Source organism: Pelophylax lessonae, assembly GCF_965119305.1.
Source record: "Pelophylax lessonae genome assembly, chromosome: 8".
Classification (NCBI taxonomy): domain Eukaryota; kingdom Metazoa; phylum Chordata; class Amphibia; order Anura; family Ranidae; genus Pelophylax; species Pelophylax lessonae.
This window is the reverse complement of record NC_138775.1, coordinates 284,579,032-284,603,874: the sequence shown is the minus strand read 5'-3', so window position 1 is coordinate 284,603,874 and position 24,843 is coordinate 284,579,032. Positions and strand designations below refer to the sequence as shown.

At 44.9% G+C, this 24,843-nt stretch overlaps 1 protein-coding gene across 1 annotated transcript in view; it reads left to right on the top strand.

Annotated features, from left to right (window-relative positions):
• Positions 1-6,509, top strand: part of MYSM1 (Myb like, SWIRM and MPN domains 1) — a 100,789-nt gene extending 94,280 nt beyond the window's left edge. The window contains exon 20 of the mRNA XM_082264801.1: positions 6,165-6,509. Within this exon, the coding sequence (XP_082120927.1) occupies positions 6,165-6,356 (192 nt within the window). The 3' untranslated portion in view covers positions 6,357-6,509. The remainder of the gene's footprint in view (positions 1-6,164) is intronic.
• The last annotated feature ends 18,334 nt before the right edge of the window (positions 6,510-24,843 follow it).

The window sequence follows — 24,843 nt, the reverse complement described above, 5'->3', positions numbered from 1 at the left end:
ACGCACCGAAATCGGGTAGTGCCAAACCCCCTAATTTAGTGGGTTTCTGAGTATGGCGCCAAGCTAGTTTATGCCTGCTCGAGCCCCACACAAAGGTTTTCAACAGACGATCAAGAACCGCAAAGTACTTGTACGGGAGATACGTGGGAGAGTGCCACAGGGCATAAAGGATCTTGGGCAGGAGGATCATTTTGATCAGATTCACTCGACCCATCACCCCCAGGGGAAGACGCACCCAGACCTGGATCCTGCGCTTAACAAGGTCATATAAGGTTTCGATATTGAGGGAAACGTAATCAGCCAGACAGCGGGTAACATGAACACCCAGGTGTTAAGGGTGGCAACCCGTACCAAGGGTAATAGAGCCTGATCTGCGGTCGGGGGGAACACATCCAATGGTAGTATCTGGGATTTCTCCCAATTAATGGTCAAGCCCGAAAACATACCAAATTCAGTAATGACAGCCAGGGCCGAGGCCAGGGAAGGTCCAGGGTCGGCAAGGTAGAGAATCATGTCATCCGCATAGAGGCCTGTCTTATCCACATGATCACCGCAACTGAGTCTATGAATGGCTGGATGATCACGTATGGCAATGGGCAAGGGCTCAACTGCAAGAGCGTACAGGAGCGGGGAGATCGGGCAGCCCTGACGCGTGCCCCTAGTGAGGGGAAACAACCTGGAGGTGTGACCATTCACCACCACCCGAACACAAGGACGATGGTAAAGAATGGTCAACCATTTTACAAAATGAGGCCCAAAGCGCCGAAGGCATTGCCACAAATACGGCCATTCTACAGAGTCAAATGCCTTGGTGGCATCCAGGGACACCAAGGCCCTTGAACCGACAAGATCATGTGGTATTTTTGGAAGGCATGAAGCCCGTTTGGTCCGGGTGGATAACAGAATGGATGACCTTGTTAAGACATAGAGCCAGGATTTTAGCTAGGATTTTTAAGTCACATTGAAGAAGCGAAATGGGACGATAAGACTCAGGGTAATGGGGGTCCTCTCCGGGTTTGGGGATGAGGACAATCAACGCCTCGCTCATAGAGAGCGGTATATCCTCCGCCTCAAACATAGCATTATAAACTTGCAAAAGCTTGGGGGCCAACACATCTGAGTGCTGAGAATAAAATTCGACCGGGAGACCGTCGGGAAACCTGGCGCCTTGGTTCGCGCAAAACAGGAGGTCGCCTCAGTGACATTATCAACCATGAGGGGGGCGTCCAATAGAGAAACCTGTTCAACCGAGAGGGTAGGGAAGGTAACGGAATCAAGTGAATGCGTCAAATCTAAAGGGGAAAATTGTACCCTGGATACATCACCAAAAAAGGAGGCAAACTCCTCCTCCACCACAGCTGGATCCGCCGGGTCCCCGCTTGAAACATGATAATCCTTGTCATTTTTAACTAACACACATGAACTTGGAAGATTCAACTGCATTGAATGTTTGGTGAAAGTCACATTAAGTGCCAGTTCACACATTTGCGATGCGGGAACCCTGCGAATCCACTGAACCACCATGTGATCCGATTCTAGTGCGTACCAAAAAAAAGGGTCCTGTGCGACTTTGGTCCGAATGCGATGCGAATTCAGCCATACAATCTGTATCCAGAAATGGTTAAGCTTTAGCAATAAAACCTGGAAGCTGATTGGTTTCCCTGCAGGATTGTGACTAATTTTGCCCTCTCTAGCTTTAGTAAATCCCATTAGGTCAACAATCTCTATGGGGTGTACTTTCTTTTTCACATGATGTGCGTCATTTATAATTTTGGCCAGCATTTTACTTTAGGGAGAGGCAGGTATGATTTATCGCGATGTTTGAATGAGGACTGTCTGTATTGACAACCGTCACATTCAAACGTGGACTAAAGGATGACAGTTGGATAATGAAATCATAAATCTGCTTTCTTTGGGGCTTTACAGATTCTTGTTCATTGAAGGACACTGCAGACCTCTGAGGTCCCTGTACTGCCTATAGGAAATCGGTTTATAAACAGGCTTGTCCTTTCCAGCACTAAATCTTATTTATTTATTACAGGCAATGCTATAGCAGCTCTTCACATTCTGTTCATTCAGATTAGTCCTTGCCGTCAAGTAGCTTACAGTTGAGGTCCCGGTCTCACATATTAGTTCTAATTTAGACAGTTAAAGTGGATATGAAGGTAATTTTTTTTTTCCTAAAATAAAACAAAAAAAAAGATGTTCTACTTACCTGCTCTTTAGTATTGCACAGAGCGGTCTCTGTCTTACCACCACCGGTGCTCTCTGCTTCTCCTCTTCTTCGAGTGCATTCCCGAGCCAGGTTGGTGCATCCATAGCAATGTCAAGATATGAAAATATATGAAGAGCATATCGTTATATATCGTTATGTCCTATAAAAGCTGTAACCAAAATGTAATCGGTGTCACACATCTGTTGGAGGATATGTGGTCCGCTATATGGTGTTATACTCTAAAGTAAACATATAGAGACAGAATGCAAACCTGATTGGCGTAGATGTCCTTTATTTCAAGGCTCAACATAACGGCAGGGCCAGAACAATGGGTGGGCAGGAGGGGCGGCTGCTCTGGGTACTATGGTATCCTGTGAGGTTCGGGGGCACCACAAGTAGATCGGGGGGAGGGGGATATGTTTTTGGGGGGGCAGGAGGTAATAACTGTTGTAGGAGGGGAATTTGGGGAGGTGTGCTAGGAGGGGGGATTTGTATTAAGAGTGGAGATGGGGGGAATAGAATTTGTGATAGGATGGGGGATTTGGGGGGGGGGGGGGTTGTGCTAGAAACGGTAATATGATGGGGAGGGGATTTTTGCTAGGTGGGGAAGAAATGATTGGGAGGTAAACTTGTGTTAGTAGGGATTATTGGGGGGGGGGGGGGGTTGTGCTAGAAGGGGAAATTTGGGGGGGGGATTTTGACTAGGAAGGGGAATTTTTTTTTTGAGGGGGGATTGTGCTGGGAGCATATGTAGACTGAGAGGATTTGAGGTAAGCATGCAGATTCGTGCTTGATTTTTTTTAGGGGGGGGGGAGTTTTGTTGACACATAATGCTCGTAAATCTGGGAGGGGGGTGTAATTTGGCATGATTGCCCTGGGCTCTAGATGACCTTGTCCCAGCACTGATCCATAGACACATACAGCTCATCTTGGCCCCGCCCCCTTCTCAAAGGATTTAATTGGCAGCAGCAAGAGCCAATTGCTTCCGCTGCTGTCTCTATGTCTTGTGAGAAGAGGAAGAGGAGGGAGTGCCGCTGCAGGCGTGCACAACGTTAGATCAAAAAAGGATTTGGGTAAGTGGCGATGATACAACTACTGGGATATTTTTTTACCTAAATGCATTAAAGAGGAACTCCGAACTCCTTCATAAAAAAATGAAAAGTCAGCAGCTACAAATACTGTAACTGCTGACTTTTAATATAAGGACGCTTACAAAAAGTTGGTACCCCAAATTGGTTGTGATTGCTTTTTATCCATGCATTGTCTTGATTATTTATATCATTATTTTTGATGTGTTAACATTGTAACCAGAGCTCATATTCCCTCCCATGTGGAATTTTTTTAACAATTTGTTAATAAAATTAGTAATTTTACATCTTGTTCTTAAGGTTTATTTGCTGCTAAAAAAAAAACCCTGGGAGAATTTTCCTTTCTTTTTTTTCTACAATTATTTTGGGATGTGCAGCCCTTTCCTTTCTATGTGTTTTTCCAATTTTTTGTGATTCAAACCAAGGACCCCAGTGCTGCAAAGTAGGGCGGAGCCTCAGGTGTTCAGATCCCCATCCAAACCCACCCAAGCAAGCCCACCAGGAAGCGGTCACTGTACTGGGACTGTCATAAGTCAGGGTTCGTACGGTCATAAAAAACCTGAAAAGGTTATGGAATTTTAAAATGGCAATTTCCAGGCCTGGATAAGTTTTGTAAAATAATTTAATCCACAAAGTTTTGGAAAAGTCATGGAGATTTGAGAGAAAGGCGCCACTCAGTGTAGCAGATGTAAATAATTGTATTGACACATTACATGGAGGTGTAAGCGTCTGTCTTCATAGCTCGGCGTCCTTCCGGGTTCGCGATGTTTCCGTCGAGGAGCAGTTCACACATGCTCCGAAACCGGTTACCGCCCCCCCCCCCCCCGCGTCATCACGTTCGTGCGGCCCTCCAGTGAGGTATGCACTTCACCGCTGCCTCGATCTGACTGAGTCCTCTGATTGGTTCTCCCCTAGTGTCATCTCCCGGCTGCTGGCCAGCCTCAGGGACGGAAACACCGCGGACCCGGAATGACGCCGAGCTATGAAGATAGACGCTTACCTCCATGTAAGTTTTTAATGTGTCAATAAAATTATTTACATCTGTTACACTGAGTGGCGCCTTTCTCTCTTTTCTGCCTGTTCGTGGGACTGTTGCTTCGGCCTAACAAAGAGCTGCCCTCTATGTAAGCGCCGCATTTGTGCATCTGTGCCATCCATACCAGTCCGACTGCACCTTATCCATCATGACTGCCTGAACTGAAGCTTTATCCCCAAGCTGGGGCGCCCATCCAATTTTTTCTTTCTCCAGTATATTCGAATATAGTTGATAATATTGGTTAAATTACACTAGTTAACCACTTGCCGACCGCCTCACGACTATTTACTGCGGCAGGCAGCCGCTTACAGGCAAAGCGACGTAGACCAGCGCCGCTCGCCCATGAGCCTGTAGGGGGCGAGCGTGGGCCGCCGCCGGTGCGCTCCCACCCCCACTCGTTCCCTGGGGAGCCAGCGCGTGTGACCTGATGGCCACCGGCAGGAGAGGCAGAAAGGCAGACGGCTGATGTAAACACAGCCGTCTGTCATTCTCCCTGAAGTAATGACAGAGGCTATGTGATCCTGCTATATAGGATCGCATGTCTCTGTGGTTACTTCACTAGCCACACCCCCTGACAGTTAGAATCACGCCCCTAGGGTCACACTTAACCTCTTGATCACCAATAAAGTTAACCCCTTCCCTGCCAGTGTCATTTTTACAGTAACATTGCATATTTATAGCACTGATTACTGTAGTAATGTCACTGGTACTCCCAAAAGTGTCAAAAATGTCAGTCAGGGGTCCGATCTGTCCGCCGCAATGTCGCTGTCCCGCAAAAAAAATCGCAGATTGCCGCCATTACTAGTTAAAAAAAAAAACAATAAAAATGACATAAATCTTTCCCGTAGTTAGTAAACCCAATAACTTTTGCGCAAATCAAGCAAAATACGCTTATTGCGATTTCTTTTTTTTTTTTTTACCAAAAATATGTAGCAGAAAACGAATTGGCCTAAAATGTTAAAAAAACTTTGATTTTTACATTTTTTTGAGAATTTCATATAAAAAAATTTGAAAAATATTGTTATATTTTCAAAATTGTCTCTCTTTTTTTGTTTATAGCGCAAAAAATTGGAAATCGCACAGGCGATCAAATACCACCAAAAGAAAGCTCTGTTTGTGGGAAAAAAAGGACGTCAATTTCATTTGGGTACAGCGTCGCACGACCGCGCAATTGTCCGTTAAAGTCACGCAGTGGCGAATCGCAAAATAGGGCCTGGTCTTTGAGCAGCCAAACCCTCCGGGGCTTAAGTGGTTAACTTTCACGCGATCCGTCACGTGACGTTCTCTGCGTGGGGTAACCTTTTTTACAGTCTATGGGGGTAACGCAGTTTCAGCTAACGTTAGTGTGTAGCAATGCCAGGGAAATGGGTGTAACATGGATTTTCTTCTTATTTAACATGTATACATGGACATTTCATGAAACATTAGGTCATGAATATTTATTTGAAGTCATGGAAAAGTCATGGAATTTTATTGGTAAAAATGTGTACGAACCCTACAAGTGGTCAAGGCATTCCCTATAAATGCTGCTGCGTGACCGGGAATACATTCGCCACCTATGATTGGCCCAGCACAGGTGACACCTTCCAGGCGAGCTCGCTCAGGTGGGTTCAGACTAGGATTCAAAAAGCTCATGCCCACTGCAAAATAGAAGTGTGATTGAGCGGCCCTAGAGCTTGTGTTTGATCCTTTTGTTTAGTCGTATCAATGTGTTCTTCATACAATGTGTTCTTCATACAATGTGTTCTTCATACAATGTGTTCTTCATACAATGTGTTCTTCATACAATGTGTTCTTCATACAGATTCTCTTTGCTTTGTTGCAGCTCTTGACGTGCCTGCGGCGGACGCTGGTGAACGCCGCCTGCTCAGCGCTTGCTGATGAATTTCTCAGCCAAATAGAAGATTATTTCCTCACCAGCTATACAAGCATTAAAGATGATATGGGAGGGGCTTTGGCGGCACTTGCCGAAATGGAAACCTCCACCTCAACATCGGAGGCACCGGCTGATGACTGAAGACTTCCCCGGACACAATCTCAGATTTCTCATTGATCTCTGTGTGAAAGGACCAATCACTGGCCATGACTGAAGTGTGATGATGTAATACCTGTAAATATGAACTTTTTTTTACATTGAACTCTATTGTCGCCCTCTACGAGAAAGCGACACCTCTTCTTCAAAACCTTTTAACGTTCTGCAGCAATTGTATTAGCCCAACACATAAATCTATTTGACCGATTTGTTTTATGCTTCCGAAAAGCAGAACACTGACTGCACGGAGGGACCATCATCCCCCAAAACATGGCTTCCCGGCGGCCATCTTGGAAAGACAGAAGTGTAGCTCCATAGCTGGCCTGGATTGACTTCCCTAATTGTATAAAATGTTTTTTCAGATGTAATACACTGTTCAGTAAACATCACAAAAATTTTTTTTTTTTGTTTTTTTTCCAGATCGTTCCTCTATTTTCACTATATTTTGGCCAAATCTGCAAGTGATTGTAAACATTCGTTTTTGAATTTTTTTAGAAATAATAAGCATGTTATACTTACCTGCTCTGTGTAGTGGTTTTGCACAGAGCAGCTCTGATCCTCCTCTTCCCTGGTCCCCCACTGGCACTCCAGGCTCCTCTCCCCTGCCAAGTGCCCCCATAGAAAGCACTTGTGCAGGCACATTCCTGAGCCCCCCCCCCCCCCGCTCCCTCCTCACTGGATGTGATTGACAGCAGCGGGAGCCAATAGCTCAATGCTGCTGTGTCTGGGCCAATGACAAATGAGAGCGCGGAAAGAGCTGCTGCTCTCCTGCACAACGTTGGATCGAGATTGGGCTCCAGTAAGTATAGTGAGGACTGGGGGGGAGCTGGATACTAGGGATCAACAGATTATCGGCAAAGCCGATATGCACTTTCCCCGATATATCGGAATCGGCCCCGGAGGTTACCAATATTGGCGATATTTTGGGAAAGTGCTGTACTGGAGTGATGCCTGCAGCTAGAGGCATAACCCCGGTACCGGCGTCCATAGCTGATGGTCGGCTGTCTTGTAATGACAATGACAATGTAATGACTGAGAAGCCGCTCGGCTGTCATTACAAGAAGCGGGAGTGGACGTCCCCCCTCTCCCACCGCCTTCCGCGGCTCGCCCAGGTCTCTCGTCCCACCGAGAGACCCGGGCAACCAGCCTGCACGGCCGCCGAAGACCCAATCAAAGCCGCATTCGGCTCTGATCAGGGTCTCCATGTTTAAACCCAGATATGACATCACTTCCGGGTACTCGGCGCCAGATTTAAAAAAATGACAGCATTCGAAACAGCCAAACTTGGCGTTTTGAATGCTTTTAAGTGCAGAGGAGGGGTTTGGGGTCCCAGATCCCTCAAGAGTACCTGTGTAAAAAAAAAAACATTTTTTTTAAATGTCCGCAAATATCGGCCGATACCGATATGCGATGACCAAAGTATCGGTATCGGAAATAAAAAAACAATATCGGTCGATCACTACTGCATACTGAAGATTTTTTTTTTTTACCTTAATGCGGAGAATGCATTTAGCCTAGGCATACATTATACAATTTTTCTTTAGATTTGCCAAAACCATACAATATGAGACCAAACCTAAACACTTTCAGTTTGTATACAATCAGACAGGCCCTTCTACTACATAGCTGAAGGTAAATCTAAAGGAAATTGAAGAAGAAAATTGTATAATGTATGGCCAGCTCTAAGGTGAAGAAACCTTCAGGCTTTAGAACCACTTTAAAGAGGAATTGCAGGAATATATATATATATATATATATATATATATATATATATATATATATATACATGGTTACATTGTTCCAGCTTAGATCAATGTAACAATGCATATACCATACCTGGCCGGTGCCCCTTGAAGCTGCAAATAGTAGACACCGCTACTCCAGTGATCTGATTTAGTTTCTGGACCTCGTGCCAAGTGGCTGCCCTGTTGTATTCTGAACACAGGAGGTCGGCCTCTCGGGGGCCATTCACAGAATGCTTTCCAGTATCTGAAGGAATGCAAAGCGTTCTCTGAATGGACAAGGTGGAGAGGCGGGGTGGTGATGGTTAAATCCAATCAGAGAATGCTTTGCATTCATTCAGAAAATGAAAAGCATTTGCTGAATGGCGCCCGTACCCAGCGGCCGACCTCCTGTTCAGCATGTAGCTGGGCAGCCAATCAGGATGAGAACCTGAGGTTAGTGGAGATCAATGAAGCCGCTGTGTCTACTACAGTGATTTCCAGCGTCCAGGGGCAATCGGCCAGGTTTAGTAGATCCACTTCAGCTCCAGGCCTTTTTTTACACTTTAGTTTACATGAAAATTCAGGAATAAAGTCAAGAAGCAACAGTTAGAACAGGACCTGGAACAACTGACTGAAAATTCAAAATTTCAAATTGAGAAAGGAGTGCGGCAAGGATGTATATTGTCACCCAATTATTTAACCACTTGCCTACCGGGCACTGGAACCCACTTCCTGCCCAGGCCAGTTCTCAGCTTTCAGCGCTGTCGCACTTTGAATGACAATTGCGCAGTCATGCAACACTGCACCCAAATGACATTTTTACCATTTTTTTCAAACGAATTGAGCTTTCTTTTGGTGGTATTTAATCACCACTGGGTTTTATTTATTTATTTATTTTTTGCTGAACAAACAAAAAAAGAACGAAAATTTAAAAAAAAAAAACAGTTTTTATAGTCTGTTATAAAATTTTGCAAACAGGTAATTTTTCTCCTTCATTGATGTGCGCTGATAAGGCGGCACTGTTGGGCCCTGAAAGGCTGCACTGATAGGGCACTGATAGGTGGCACTGGAGGGCACTAATAAGTGGCACTCATGGGTACTAATAGGTGGCGCTGATGGGCAATGATAGGCTCTGGTAGGTGACACTAATAGGCAGCACTGATGATGGGGCACTGATAGGTGGCACTGGAGGGCACTAATAAGTGGCACTCATGGGTACTAATAAGTGGCGCTGATGGGCAATGATAGGCTCTGGTAGGTGACACTAATAGGCAGCACTGATGATGGGGCACTGATAGGTGGCACTGGAGGGCACTAATAAGTGGCACTCATGGGTACTAATAGGTGGCGCTGATGGGCAATGATAGGCTCTGGTAGGTGACACTAATAGGCAGCACTGATGATGGGGCACTGATAGGTGGCCCTGGTAGGTGGCACTGACCTGCACTTCTAGGTGGCGCAGGTGCGCACTGGTCAGTGGCACTGGTGGGCACAGTTGCTCTTCCTATTCCAGACCGATGTCCCTCTAAAAGCAGCCGCCGATTGGCTTTTTTTTTTTTTTTCAACTCACACTGACTGCGTGAGGAGAAAAACAAAGCTGATTGCCGGCTGCTGTTTACATCACGTGATCAGCTGTCATTGGCTGACAGCTGATCACGTTGTAAGGGGCCCCTGATCTGGGATCAGCTGAGTCTCATGGACTCGCTGGTCACAGAGCGAGCCGCGCACGCCTTGCAGGAAGCGCGCAGGCAGCTCATGCACAGGAGGACGGCAACTAAGGTCCACGTTGTGGCCATCTTTTGGCTATAGAGCGGGCATGAAGAAGTTACCCTATAGGCAGAGAACATCATGCGAAATGCCAGGATCAATTAATCACAAGCCAGAATTAAGATCACAGGGAGAAATATCAACAACCTGAGATATGCAGACGATGCCACACTAATGGCAGAAAGTGAAGAACTAAAGAGTCTCCTAATGAAGGTGAAAGAGGAGAAAAGCAAAAGCTGGTCTGAATTGGAACATTAACCACTTTACCACCGGAGGATTTTGCTGTCTTATGTCCAGGCCACTTTTTGCGATTCGGCACTGTGCGACTTTAACTGACAATTGCGCGGTCATGCAACGCCGTACCCAAACTAAATTTACGGCCTTTTTTTCCCACAAACAGAGCTTTCTTTTGGTGGTATTTGATCACCTCTGTGCTTTTTATTTTTTGCGATATTAATAAAAATATGCGAAAATTTTGAAAAAATAACAATATTTTTCTACTTTGACAGTTAAAAAATATCCAATATATTCAATTTTTGTCATATATTTAGGCCAAAATGTATTTAGCTACATGTCTTTGACAAAAAAATTCTCAATGAGCGTATTTTTAAGCGCTTTATGAGCGGAAGGTTTTACCCCATTCCTGACCCAGGCCATATTTTGCGATTCGGCACTGCGTTACTTTAACGGACAACTGCACGGTTGTACGACGCTGTACCCAAATTAAATTTATGTACTTTTTTCCCCCACAAATAGAGCTTTCTTTTGGTGGTATTTGATCACCTGTACGATTTTTACTTTTTGCGCTATAAACAAAAAAATAGCGACAATTTTCAAAAAATAACAATATTTTTCACATTTTTTTTTTTATATGAAATTCCCCCCCAAAAAAATGTAAAAATCAAAATTTTTTATCATTTTAGGCCAATTTGTTTTCTGCTACATATTTTTGGTACAAAAAAATCGCAGTAAGCGTATTTTGATTGGTTTGCGCAAAAGTTATCGCGTTTACTAAGGGAAAGATTTCTGTCATTTTTGGTGGTTTTTTTTTACACTTTTGGGGGTACCAGTGACATTACTACAGTAATCAGTGCTATAAATATGCACTGTTACTGTAAAAATGACACTGGCAGGGAAGGGGTTAATTTTATTGGAGAGGGAGGGGTTAATGTATGCCTGGTGCTTATTAACGTGTGTGGGGGGGAGGTGACTGAGTGACACAGGGACAGATAGCATGTTCACCTATGCTGAACCCTGCAATCTGACCCTGCCTGTCACTTAGGTAAACAAAGCGGGCGGATTACCACACTCGATTCCCCGACGATCGGGGAAGAGCGGCGGTGATCACCGCCTCTCCTCCCCTGGCCCGACTCCCGCTGTGACTGAAAACAGCGGGAGCGAGCCTCCGGCGGCGCGCGCGCGCCGCCGAGAGAGGGGAATGTCTGGTGACGTAGGTCTACGTCGTCAGACGATAACGAACCACTTTGCCGCAGTACAGTCAACGTGACTGGTCGGCAAGTGGTTAAAGTGATTATAAAGTCTCGGTTTTTTTTTTCAATACAAATAACAAACATATTATATACACTTGGAGCCCATTCACACTAGCACGACTTGTGAGGCGACTTGTGTAGCCCCAGGTCGCTTGACATAACAAAAGCAATGTTAATCAATCAGTGCCGTCTTAATTGGCACTACTGAAGTCGCTCCGACTTCAGAAAAGGGTCCTGTACTACTTTGAGGCGACCTGTGATCCGACTGTCCCATATACTTCAATGGGAGTCGCCTCCTTATCTTAATTGAAGCGACTTGTTATCAGACTTTCCGGGAAGAAGAAAGAGATTAGCCAGGCATTCCCCACAGACAAAGTTGCCTGTCTCTTCAAAGTAGTGCACAAGTCTCTTCCAAGTCTCTAAACAAGTCTCTAAACAAGTCTCTTCAAGTCACGGGGCGACTTTCTGGTCGTGGTAGTGTGAACCGGCTCTTACAGTGCATCCGGAAAGTATTCACAGCGCTTCACTTTTTCCACATTTTATGTTACAGCCTTATTCAAAAATGGATTAAATTCATTATTTTCCTCAAAATTCTACAAACAATCCCCCATAATGACAATGTGAAAGAAGTTTGTTTAAAATCTTTGCAAATTTACTAAAAATAAAAAAACAATAAAAACCCCATGTACATAAGTATTCACACCCTTTGCCATGACACTCAAAATTGAGCTCCGGTGCATTCTGTTTCCACTGATCATTCTTGAGATGTTTCTACAACTTGATTGGAGTTCACCTGTGGTAAATTCAGTTGATTGGACATGACTTGGAAAAGGCACTCACCTGTCTATATAAGGTCCCACAGTTAACAGTGCATGTCTGAGCACAAACCAAGCCATGAAGTCCAAGGAATTGTCTGTAGACCTCAGAGACAGGATTGTATGGAGGCACAGATCTGGGGAAGGGTACTGTAGCATTGAAGGTCCCAATGACCACAGTGGCCTCCATCATCCATAAAAGAAAGAAGTTTGGAACCGCCAGGCAGGGTTCGTACGGTCATTAAAAACCTGGAAAAGTTATGGAATTTTGAGATGACACTTTCCAGGCCTGGAAAGGTCATGGAAAAGTACGATTTTAGAAATGTTTTGGAAAAGTCATGGAAATCTGGGGAGGAGCGGGGGGGGGGGGCAGCGGCGGGGGGAGCGGATGCTTAAAACTTTATTATTGCAAATGTATAATTTTATTTTATGCTTGTGCACATTGATTTCCGGGTCCGCAGCAGCCGAGGAGTAGATCATGCACCAAGCACCAATCGCTGGCAGCGGGGAGGGCCGGGCCGCGGTTTGCCTGGATGTGACTGGCCAGCAGCAGCAAACCAATCACAGGCGGCGGAAGCGTCACTGGAGGGCGGGCCGCATGAACGTGATGATGACGCGGAAGGGGGCGGTAACCGTTTCAGTTACCGCACCCCCGCGTCATCACGTTCATGCGGCCGGCCCGCTCTCCAGTTACGCTCCGCTGCCTGTGATTGGTTTGCTGCTGCTGGCCAGTCACATCCAGGCAAACCGCGGCCCGGCCCTCCCCGCTGCCTGTCATTGGTGCACGATCATTTCCTCGGCTGCTGCTGGCCAGTGACCGACCGTTGGGCAAACTGCGAGCACCTACTGTACCAGTCCTAAGGGAATGTTAAAAATAAATGTAAATAAATAATTAAGCATCCAATCCTGAGTCGCCTTAGTTTCTGTGAGAACTCTTTTCTGCCTCATGGGACTGTTACTAACAGTTAGGTTCGGCCTAAGAATAGTAAGCGCCGCATTTTGTCCAGCTGCTCCTTCATGACTCACTGCCACCTGAACAGCTTTATTTGGGCAAGCAGGAGCACCACTGTTCTTTCTCCCAAAAGTAAGTGCCGCATTTGTGCACCATCAGATCTGTTCCATCCATACCAGTCCGCCTGCACCTCATGACACTGTCGCTTGGGCCTAAAAGATTGCTGTGCTGCATTTTGTGCATCTCACTGTCTGTGCCATCCATACCAGTCCGCCTGCACCTCATGACTGTCGCTTGGGCCTAAAAAGGATTACTGTGCTGCATTTTGTGCATCTGACTGTCTGTGCCATCCATACCAGTCCGCCTGCACCTTATGACTGTCGCTTGGGCCTAAAAAGGATTACTGTGCTGCATTTTGTGCATCTGACTGTCTGTGCCATCCATACCAGTCCGCCTGCACCTCATGACTGTCGCTTGGGCCTAAAAAGGATTACTGTGCTGCATTTTGTGCATCTGACTGTCTGTGCCATCCATACCAGTCCGCCTGCACCTTATGACTGTCGCTTGGGCCTAAAAAGATTACTGTGCTGCATTTTGTGCCATCCATACCAGTCCGTTCACAGTTACAGCAATGCCAGGGAAATGCAGCTTTAAAAATGTATGGCTTCATGACGAAAAGTATGAGAGGTGGCTGGAGAAAGATCAGGACCTGGGACGTGCTAAATGTACAGTGTGTCGTAAAACATTTGACATTTCGAACATGGGAGAGGCAGCGCTGTCTAGCCACGCTAAAGGTGCAAAGCACCAGTCTGCAGCTGCGTGCTCGACAGCTTCCAATCCGATCGCTGTCTTTTTCACCCGTGCGCCTGAAGTGACACCGGCTCCCAGCTGCGGCAGCGGTGCTTCCACCTCATCCTCTGTAAAACAAGGGACCATTTTGAGTCACGCTGTATCCAGAAACGAAACTCTAACAGCAGAGGTACTGTGGGCTCTAAAGGTGGTTAATTCACACTATTCATACAAGTCTTGTGAAGACACAGGTCAGCTTTTCCAGACTATGTTCCCAGACAGCAAGATAGCGGCCAGCTTTGCATGCGGCGAACGTAAGTGCTCATATTTATCCATTTCTAAGCGGTTCTCAGGGTTTGTTATCAAACGTCGTTACTGTGCAAGCGTTATTTAAATAAATATTTCATATTCCACTGTATACTACAAAGCTTGTCATTTATATTAGTAAAAATATGCTGGGTGTGACATAGATTTTCTTCTTTAACACGTATACATAGACATTTCATGAAACATTAGGTCATGAATATTTACGTGAAGTCATGGAAAAGTCATGGAATTTCATTGGTGAAAATGTGTATGAACCCTGGCCAGGACTCTTCCTTGTGTGAGCCACCCGGTCAAAACTGAGGGATCGGGGGAGAAGGGCCTTAGTCAGGGAGGTGACCAAGAACCAGGGCTCCAGTGGTAATTTTCAGTACCGCAGTGTCGTATCGCAAAAAATGGCCTGGTCTTTAAGGGGGTAAATCCTTCCAGTCCAGAAGTGGTTAATGGTTCCATGCACTAGGAAATGAAGCAGAAAGATTGAGCTCTATTCTTTCTATCTTAGGCTGGTTTCACACCTGTGCGTTGCTGTATTTCATAGGAAAATGCGCATTTTAGAATGCGTTACCGCAGTGCACAATTTTCTGTGCCTTTTCAGTACTATTAGGCCTGGTTCACAACGATGCCTTTTTTCAGTGCACTTTCAGTTTTGCAGAAACGCACTACAGTTTATTTAACACGTTTTCCTAGGGGTCATGTTCACATCTGTGCTTTTTCCACCGGTGCGTTTTTTTTTTAGAAAGGGTCAGGGACTTTTTCTTTTTCCCACAGCAGGTTGCATTTTTGGTTCCATTGACTTTAATAGAAATGCAGTGGAAACAGTTGAAGCATTAAAATGATACAGGTATGACAGGGACGTTAAAAGGTGACACGTTTCACACTAAATTCAACCCTTACTTAAACCTCACAGATAGATAGATATAGATATATAGATATATATAGATATAGATATATATACAGACGGCCTGAAGAAGGAGCGCATGCTCCGCAACGCGTCGCCGTTCGATTACACAGTGTCTCCAGGAAGTGACATCACGGACCTCCTACCTGCGGACCCACGCTGCTAAACCACCACCGAGCGATCAGCGCGCAGGGCCGGTGCTTCCACTAGGCAAACTAGGCAGCCGCCTAGGGCGCATTGCCACCTAGGGGCGCAGCCAGGAGTCAGCACTCTCTCTCCATCATGAATTCTCCATCCATCATGAATGATTATTGTGAGGTGAGGCGAGGGGGGGAGGTGGGGGGAAAGAAGGGACAGCGGAAGATGCCAAGTGTCTTGGGCAGTGGTGGAACTACCAGGCCCTGGCTTTCCACCACTGTTGGAGGGGACCCAAAAGGCAAGAAGGGAGCCCCCCAGAGTGCATCCTGCATGATGATCCTCTTCAGGTGGAGCTGAGCGGCAGGAAGTGACTCTCTGCACTGAGCTGGAGGGCAGCCGTTTATTTCCCTGGGTCGGTATTAAGCAGGGAGCTGAGGAGAGCTGGACCTGAGCCAGAGCTCGGCACTGGAGGGCGGAACCTTTACTGGAGCAGAAGCGACGAGGCAACAGAATGGTCTGAGGAGGTCGGTGATGAAGGATGTGTGGAGCTTTCTAACTGCTGCTTTTCCCTCCACCAGGAGCCACCGCGTTTAACAGGGGTTCGGGGTCACCAGGTGTGCCATGAGGAATTAGGGTCCCTGGGTGTGCCATGGGGGATTGGGGTCCCCAGGTGTGACACGGAGGAACATCAGAGTCCCCAGGTGTGACACAGAGGAACATCAGAGTCCCCAAATGTGACATGGAAAAACAGGATCTGACATAGAGGTACATCGGGGTCAGTGGGTATGACAGCATGACATGGAGTAATATTGGGGTCCCAGGGTGTGACATGGAAAAACATCAAAGTCCCTTGGTGTGACATTGAGGGACATTAGGGTCCCCGGGTGTGAAATGGAGGAATATGGGGGTCACTGGGTATGACAGCATAACATGGAGGAACCATCAGATCAGGGTCACATAGAGGAGTTTTTAACCCCTTCCCTTTTTTTGAGGGGGCGCAAGTAGCTGGTCTTGCCTAGGGCATAAAATAGTCTAGCACCGGCCCTGTCAGCGCGTCCCCTGCCATTCCACAGGAGATTGCAGCTCATCCCTTACAGCACCAGCTCCGTCAGGATCTCGGAAGGACCCCCTGGATGAACACTGCCCAGACCCTCCACTTATTTGAGATGCCTGTTTTTATCGTACTCTTGTGAGTAATACTCTTTTTATTGCTATTAAAATTCTGCATTGCTACACTTGGATAGGCGCCCGGTCTTCTCTTTATTATTACTAGACACACCACTTTGACATAATTATTATTTACTCTCATCAAATATACGCTATAACCTGATATACACTATATATATATATATACATATATAGAGAGAGAGAGAAACAATAATGAGCTACCAAGCGTATGCCATAATCCAAATAAACAGACGACAAAAAGAAAAAAGCCAGGTTGTAGGAGACAACTGAGCACAATGTTGGAATTTACTGGCACATCATAGAATAAACTTAGACACAAAAATTATATAAAAGAAGCATTTATTAAATTCAATTTAAAATCATTTATACATAAAAAAGGATGAATCTGACCAAACAAAAAGGTTCTAAGTCATCCCACATATACATAGGTACATGTTCCTGACCCAATGGTTGGTCATATATAAGCATTGGATTATGTATCAAACATTGCGTGAGTATGAGAATGTACATCTGCTCAAAAGTCAACATGTTTCACGGTAAGCTTCATCAGGAACAGATGCAGACAACAGTATTCTTCTCGAGACAACGCAAGGCAAAGAATTGGCTTTGGGCGGACACAGGGAGTAAATAAGGCCGAAGGCCCCGAAGGAAGTTTGCACTTAGGTAAATAAGAGATAAATATATCCCATTGAAAGCTGTTAAGCCAAGGGCGAGTACATAGGGTCTGGGTCTATTGCTTGTAAGTGTACTACTTTTGGCAATATGGTAAGTATGAGGTGAAAAATATATTCCCAATAAGAGATGTAAAGTCTATCATGCGATAGCTTGGTTGCAAAGATCAAGTGGATGTTGTAAATACCACCTAACATAAGAAAAGCCCAAACAAAGGGCTTCACCCTAGATGACAAACCCCATATAGCCAGGAAAAAGGGAAGATCCTTAGACTAGACCAGTAACTGTTCCCAGGATATGTCACCCCAATATATATATATATATATATATATATATATACAGTATATATATATATATATATATATATATATATACATACACTATATATATATATATATATATATATATATATATATATAATTTTTCTTCTAGATCAGCGTGGTCTATTTGTGTCTTTATCAGCCCATACACTCCATGGAATTGCACCTTGATGTCCTGGTCTGCCCCTGGCTGCTCCCCCTTGGTGATTCTTCCAGCCACAGCCCCGGGATAGACATTTGTCCTGACGCTCCATTCCCCTCCAAGATGCTGGGTCAATTTTTTGAGCTGATATATAGTCAGGTCCATAAATATTGGGACATTGACACAATTCTAATCTTTTTGGCTCTATACACCACCACAATGGATTTGAAATGAAACAAACAAGATGTGCTTTAACTGCAGACTTTCAGCTTTAATTTGAAGGTATTTAAATCCAAATCAGGTGAACGGTGTAGGAATTACAACAGTTTGTATATGTGTCTCCCACTTTTTAAGGGACCAAAAGTAATGGGACAATTGGCTGCTCAGCTGTTCCATGGCCATGTGTGTGTTATTCCCTCATTATCCCATTTACAAGGAGCAAATAAAAGGTCCAGAGTTCATTTCAAGTGTGCTATTTGCATTTGGAATCTGTTGCTGTCAACTGTCAATATAAGATCCAAAGAGCTGTCACTATCAGTGAAGCAAGCCATCATTAGGCTGAAAAACAAAACAAACCCATTAGAGAGATAGCAAAAACATTAGGTGTGGCCAAATCAACTGTTTGGAACATCCTTAAAAAGTAAGAACGCACCGGTGAGCTCAACAACACCAAAAGACCTGGAAGACCATGGAAAACAACTGTGGTGGATGACCGAAGAATTCTTTCCCTGGTGAAGAAAACACCCTTCACAACAGTTGGCCAGATCAAGATCACTCTCCAGGAGGTAGGTGTATGTGTGTCAAAGTCAACAATCAAGAAAAGACTTCACCAGAGTGAATACAGAGGTTCATCACAAGATGTAAATCATTGGTGAGCCTCAAAAACAGGAAGGCCAGATTAGAGTTTGCCAAACAACATCTAAAAAAGCCTTCACAGTTCTGGAACAACATCCTATGGACAGATGAGACCAACATCAACTTGTGCCAGAGTGATGGGAAGAGAAGAGTATGGAGAAGGAAAGGAACTGCTCATGATCCAAAGCATACCACCTCATCAGTGAAGCATGGTGGTGGTAGTGTCATGGCGTGGGCATGTATGGCTGCCAATTGAACTGGTTCTTTTGTATTTATTGATGATGTGACTGCTGAAAAAAGCAGCAGGATGAATTCTGAAGTGTCTCGGGCAATATTATCTGCTCATATTCAGCCAAATGCTTCAGAACTCATTGGACGGCGCTTCACAGTGCAGATGGACAATGACCTGAAGCATACTGCGAAAGCAACCAAAGAGTTTTTTAAGGGAAAGAAGTGGAATGTTATGCAATGGCCAAGTCAATCACCTGACCTGAATCCGATTGAGCATGCATTTCACTTGCAGAAGACAAAGCTGAAGGGAAAATGAAACATAGAATGTGTCGGCAGATGAGAACCATTTGGCCCATCTAGTCTGCCCAATATATCTGAATCCTATGAATAGTCCCTGGCCCTATCTTATATGAAGGATAGCCTTATGCCTATCCCATGCATGCTTAAACTCCTTCACTGTATTTGCAGCTACCACTTCTGTAGGAAGGTTATTCCATGCATCCACTACTCTCTCAGTAAAGTAATACTTCCTCATATTACTTTTAAACCTTTGCCCCTCTAGTTTAAAACTGTGTCCTCTTGTGGTCGTTTTTCTTCTTTTAAATATGCTCTCCTCCTTTACCGAGTTGATTCCCTTTATGTATTTAAAGGTTTCTATCATATCCCCTCTGTCTCTTCTTTCTTCCAAGCTATACATGTTAAGGTCCTTTAACCTTTCCTGGTAAGTTTTTTCCTGCAATCCATGTACTAGTTTAGTAGCTCTTCTCTGAACTCTCTCTAGAGTATCTATATCCTTCTGGAGATATGGCCTCCAGTACTGCGCACAATACTCCAAGTGAGGTCTCACCAGTGTTCTGTACAGCGGCATAAGCACTTCTCTCTTTCTACTGCTTATACCTCTCCCTATACATCCAAGCATTCTGCTGGCATTTCGTGCTGCTCTATTACATTGTCTTCCCACCTTTAAGTCTTCTGAAATAATTACTCCTAAATCCCTTTCCTCAGATACTGAGGTCAGGACTGTGTCAAATATTCTATATTCTGCCCTTGGGTTTTTACGCCCCAGGTGCATTATCTTGCACTTATCCACATTAAATTTCAGTTGCCAGAGTTCTGACCATTCTTCTAGTTTTCCTAAATCCTTTTCCATTTGGCGTTTCCCTCCAGGAACATCAACCCTGTTACATATCTTTGTGTCATCAGCAAAAAGACAAACCTTACCATCGAGGCCTTTTGCAATATCACTTATGAAGATATTAAACAAAATTGGTCCCAGTACAGATCCCTGAGGTACCCCACTGGTAACATGACCTTGTTCTGAATGTTCTCCATTGACTACAACCCTCTGTTGTCTGTCACTCAGCCACTGCCTAATCCACTCAACAATATGGGAGTCCATGCTCAATGACTGCAGTTTATTGATAAGTCTTCTATGTGGGACAGTGTCAAAAGCCTTACTAAAATGCCCCAAGAACAAGCAGGAACTGAAGACAGTTGCAGTAGAGGCCTGGCAGAGCATCACCAGGGATGAAACCCAGCGTCTGGTGATGTCTATGCGTTACAGACTTCAGGCTGTAATTGACTGCAAAGGATTTGCAACCAAGTATTAAAAAGTGTAAGTTAGATTTATAATTGTTAATCTGTCCCATTACTTTTGATCCCTTAAAAAGTGGGAGGCACATATACAAACTGTTGTAATTCCTACACCGTTCACCTGATTTGGATGTAAATACCCTCAAATTAAAGCTGAAAGTCTGCAGTTAAAGCACATCTTGTTTGTTTCATTTCAAATCCATTGTGGTGGTGTATAGAGCCAAAAAGATTAGAATTGTGTCGATGTCACAATATTTATGGACCTGACTGTAAGTAATAACATAATAGGCTAAGTAATAAGGTCATTTGAAATCCTTTCTTCCTCTCTTTGCTGTGGGGAGTAATGTAACATACCCCCTGTACGATTGTCTTTCTGGAATACATACCTATATTTATATACTGTATATTCTTCTTCATCAAACTCCTGATGAGTGGACATTTTTGGATCCACAAACATATTTTATTTGCCACATCATAGGTCAATCATGTACCTTTATATGTCTTAACATCATTATAATATGAATTTGGTTTATTACTATATGAATGTTTCCTATGTTAGCTCTTTTATAACATATGTCTGTATTATATTTGGAAATTGATTGAATATACTTATGTAAATCATGGAATGTGTTACTATTATCACTTTTAATAAATTTGTATTTTATTAAGTGACCTGCCTCATTTAACCACTTGCCACCTGCCCACAGTCAAATGACGGCAGAGCGGTGCGGCTCTCGTTCTGGGAGGACGTCATTTGACGGCGCCCTTGAATGGCCGCACTCACGAACCTGCAGGGGGCGCACAGCGCGGCAATCGCGCCTGCGCCGTGTTCCTAGTACACGGCGTGACCCCGATTTTGGAAGAGAGCAAATGACGTGGCTCTTTACCCATGTGATCGGCTGTGTCCAATCACATGTAAATGAGGAAGTGCCATTTATCAGGGGCTCCTCGCCTCACACTGTGCGGCGAGGAGAGCAGATCAGCGGCTCCTCCTCAAAGGGGAGAGTCTTGGACAGGTAATCAGGGCATATTCAGTATATGTAAATCAGTAATCAGTAAAGTAGAAACAGTGCCCATAAGTCACCCATCAGACAGACCAACCAAAGCCCATCAGTGCCCACAGTACCCTGAATCAGTGCCCATAGTGCTGCAAGTCAGTGCCTACTCATCTGTGCTACCCGTCAGTGTCCATCAGTAATGCCCGTCAGTGCTCACCAGTGCCGCCTATCAGTACCACCTATCAGTGCCCATCTGTGCAGCATATTAGTGCCTCCTCATCAGTGCCCATCAGTGCAGCCTATCAGTGTCGCCTCATCAGCGCACATCAGTGAATGCCAAAAATTACTTATTTACAAAATGTACTGACAAATTTAGTAAAAAATGTATTTTATTTTCTGCCTTTTTTATTTTTTAGTAACAAAAAAAAAAAAAAAAAAGCCCCGGCGGGGGAATAAAAACCACCAAAAGAAAGCTCTATTTGCATGAAAAAAAAAAATCATAAAAATTTCATATGGGTACTGTGTTGCATGACCGCGCAATTGTCATTCAAAGTGTGACAGCGCTGAAAGCTGCAAATTGGCCTGGGTGGGCAGGAAGAGGGTATAAGTGTCCTGAGGAAGGGGGCCTGACCCCCGAAACGCGTTAGCGGTCCTGACTGAAGGACTTGTTCCAGTTCACACATGGTGGATTCTTGTAACATGTTTTTATCTCTGCGTCTGTGAGTATGCATTTGGCATTTTTTAATTAAACAATTTGCAACATTGACCACGGGTAATGCACTAGGTGTTTGCGCCTCCTCTTCTTTTCTATGTACCCGTTTTGGAGTTCCCTGCCTGAGGAGAGCAGCACGCCAGTCTTCCCATTCGGAATGAGCGCTGGGCTGAATTTTTGTACTTTGTATTGAAGTGGTTAAAGTCCCATGACCATTGCAATGTGTCCGTATGTATATTTAGGGATGGAGGCGTCTCTTTGTATGCTTCAGATCATATCTTTCTTTTTCATGATTTCTTTTTACCCTTCATCTGGTACAGAACAGGTAAAACTAAATTATCTAGGACATCATTTTTTTAATTAGCGGAGGAAATCCAATCTTCCAGGCATGGTTACAGCCCCCCCCCCCCTCCCTCCCCCATAGCGTGTTATTGATTTAAATATAATGGGCTGTAATTTAACTGCTACCAGCTGCAGCTGTTAAGCCACCTTCTGCAAAATACGAACATGGGTCAATACTCGTTGTAGAAATAATTTGAGAGGAGAAAGGCTCATTCAATGCTGTCCTGTGTAATACCAGATCATGGAGGAGCCCGCTGGTGCCTGCATTGTGTCTGTGACAGTTCTCACTGAGGGGGGTGCAGTATGCATTCAGTATATCACTTCAACCAAACAGCCCTATACAGGTGCATAAAACGCTTCTCACCTGTGGTCAGTGGCGGCGGCTGCTCCATGGGGGAGGGGGGGGGGTGGCTAGACGGACCACACCATATCACCCACCCCCCCCCCCTCCAGACCACACCAGCCCGCACCCCATTCCCCTCCCTGGTTGCCAAGTCACTCACCCTGGTGGACATCTGGAGGGCAGGTAGGTGACGGCAGCTTCCCCCTCAGTTTCCTCCTTGGCAAATGGCATGGCTTCTCCTTTCGGCCTAATCGTGAAACGGGTCTCAGGACCCACTTCCTGATTGGCCAGGAGCAGGAACCGTGTGACAATAGCGAATATTCACAACTGGATGGGCTCAGGGCGCAGTGCTCTGCAGCCCGAGCCCACCCTTTTTTTAAAGCCTATTAGAGCCTCTGACTCTAATCACATGCAAAAACCCCATTGGAATGCATCTGGAATCCATGCATCTGGTGCCCTGCATGTAGATTAGGGGGGCCGGACGCATGGATGGGGGGGCGGCGCCCCCAATGGACGGGCCGTCACTGCCTTTTGGTCACAATTGGGGTTGTTTCTAATGTCAGCCCACAGATCTGCTCTGATGTGGTGGATGCACCAACATCCAAATACCAAAATTCTGAGCTCCCAATGTTTATGCCAGTGACCCTTTATTTTTATTTAAACTCTTCAGCTACTTACAGAACGTCCCTGTGCTGTAATACTCTATGAACCGCGCTGAGCCAATCACAGCAAGCGGCGTATTCTATTAATGCATACAGAGGATTGGCTGAGTCAGAGAGGCGGGCTTATACAACCTTTGCCGATCTGAGCAGGCTTTGTATGCATTAACCACTTGCCGACCGCCTCCTGTATATTTACTGCGGCACGCAGCCGCTTACAGGCAAAGTGATGTAGTACTATGTCGCTTGCCAAAGAGCCTGTAGGGGGCGAGCGCGTGCAGCCGGCGGCGTGCTCCCGCCCCCGCTCGTTTCCTGCCTAGCCAGCGCGTGTGACCGGCGGCTTCGATGTCCGCCAGCCACTCGCGATCTACCTCAGGAGAGAGAGAGAGAGAGAAAGACAGACGGCTGATGTAAACACAGCCGTCTGTCATTCTCCCTTAGATCATCACAGAGGATATGCGATCCTGCTATGTAGGATCGTAGGTCTCCGTGATTACTTCACTAGCCACGCCCCCTAACAGTTAGAATCACGCCCCTAAGGACACACTTAACCCCTTGATCACCAATAAAGTTAACCCCTTCCCTGCCACTGTCATTTTTACAGTAACAGTGCATATTTATAGCACTGATTACTGTAGTAATGTCACTGGTACCCCCAAAAGTGTCAAAAATGTCAGTCAAGGGTCCGATCTGTCCGCTGCAATGTCGCAGTCCCGCAAAAAAAAAAAAAAAAAAAAAAAAAAAAAAAAAACACAGATCCCCGCCATTACTAGTTAAAAAAAAAAAAAAAAAAACAACAATAAAAATTACATAAATCTTTCCCGTAGTTAGTAAATGCAATAACTTTTGCGCAAACCAATCAAAATACGCTTATTGGGATTTTTTCTTTTACCAAAACTATGTAGCAGAATACAAATTGGCCTAAAATTATGAAAAAAATGTTAATTTTTTTTCTTGGGAATATTATATAGCAGAATGTGAAAAATATTGTTTTTTTTTTCAGAATTGTCGGTCTTTTTTGTTTATAGCGAGAAGAAAAAAAAAAAAAAAAAAAATCGCACAGGTGATCAAATACCACCAAAAGAAAGCTTTTTGTGGGGGAAAAAAAAAAAAGGACATCAATTTTATTTAGGTACAGCGTCGCACGTCCGCGCAATTGTCCGTTAAAGTAAGGCATTGCCAAATCGCAAAAAATGGTCTGGTCATTAAGGAGGAAAATCCTTCCGGTCCAGAACTGATTAATGTAGGATTCAGCTTCCTAGCAGCTGGTGGTGCGCGGCTGATTTCTCCTTCATTTCTACTACTGCAGCGGTGGCGAGCCGGGGTCAGCACCCACAGCACCGGGATTGCTCACCTGAGTGGTGGTTGCTTTCTCAATTTGTAAAATGGAAGTGGCAAGAAAAATGCTGCAGGAGATCAGCAGCACTGAGATGCAACAAAAATTATAATTGTAGGACAGAATATTGCTGGAAATGCAAAGTTTTTTTTTTTTTTTTCTGTCCACATAGGAACTTATTTTT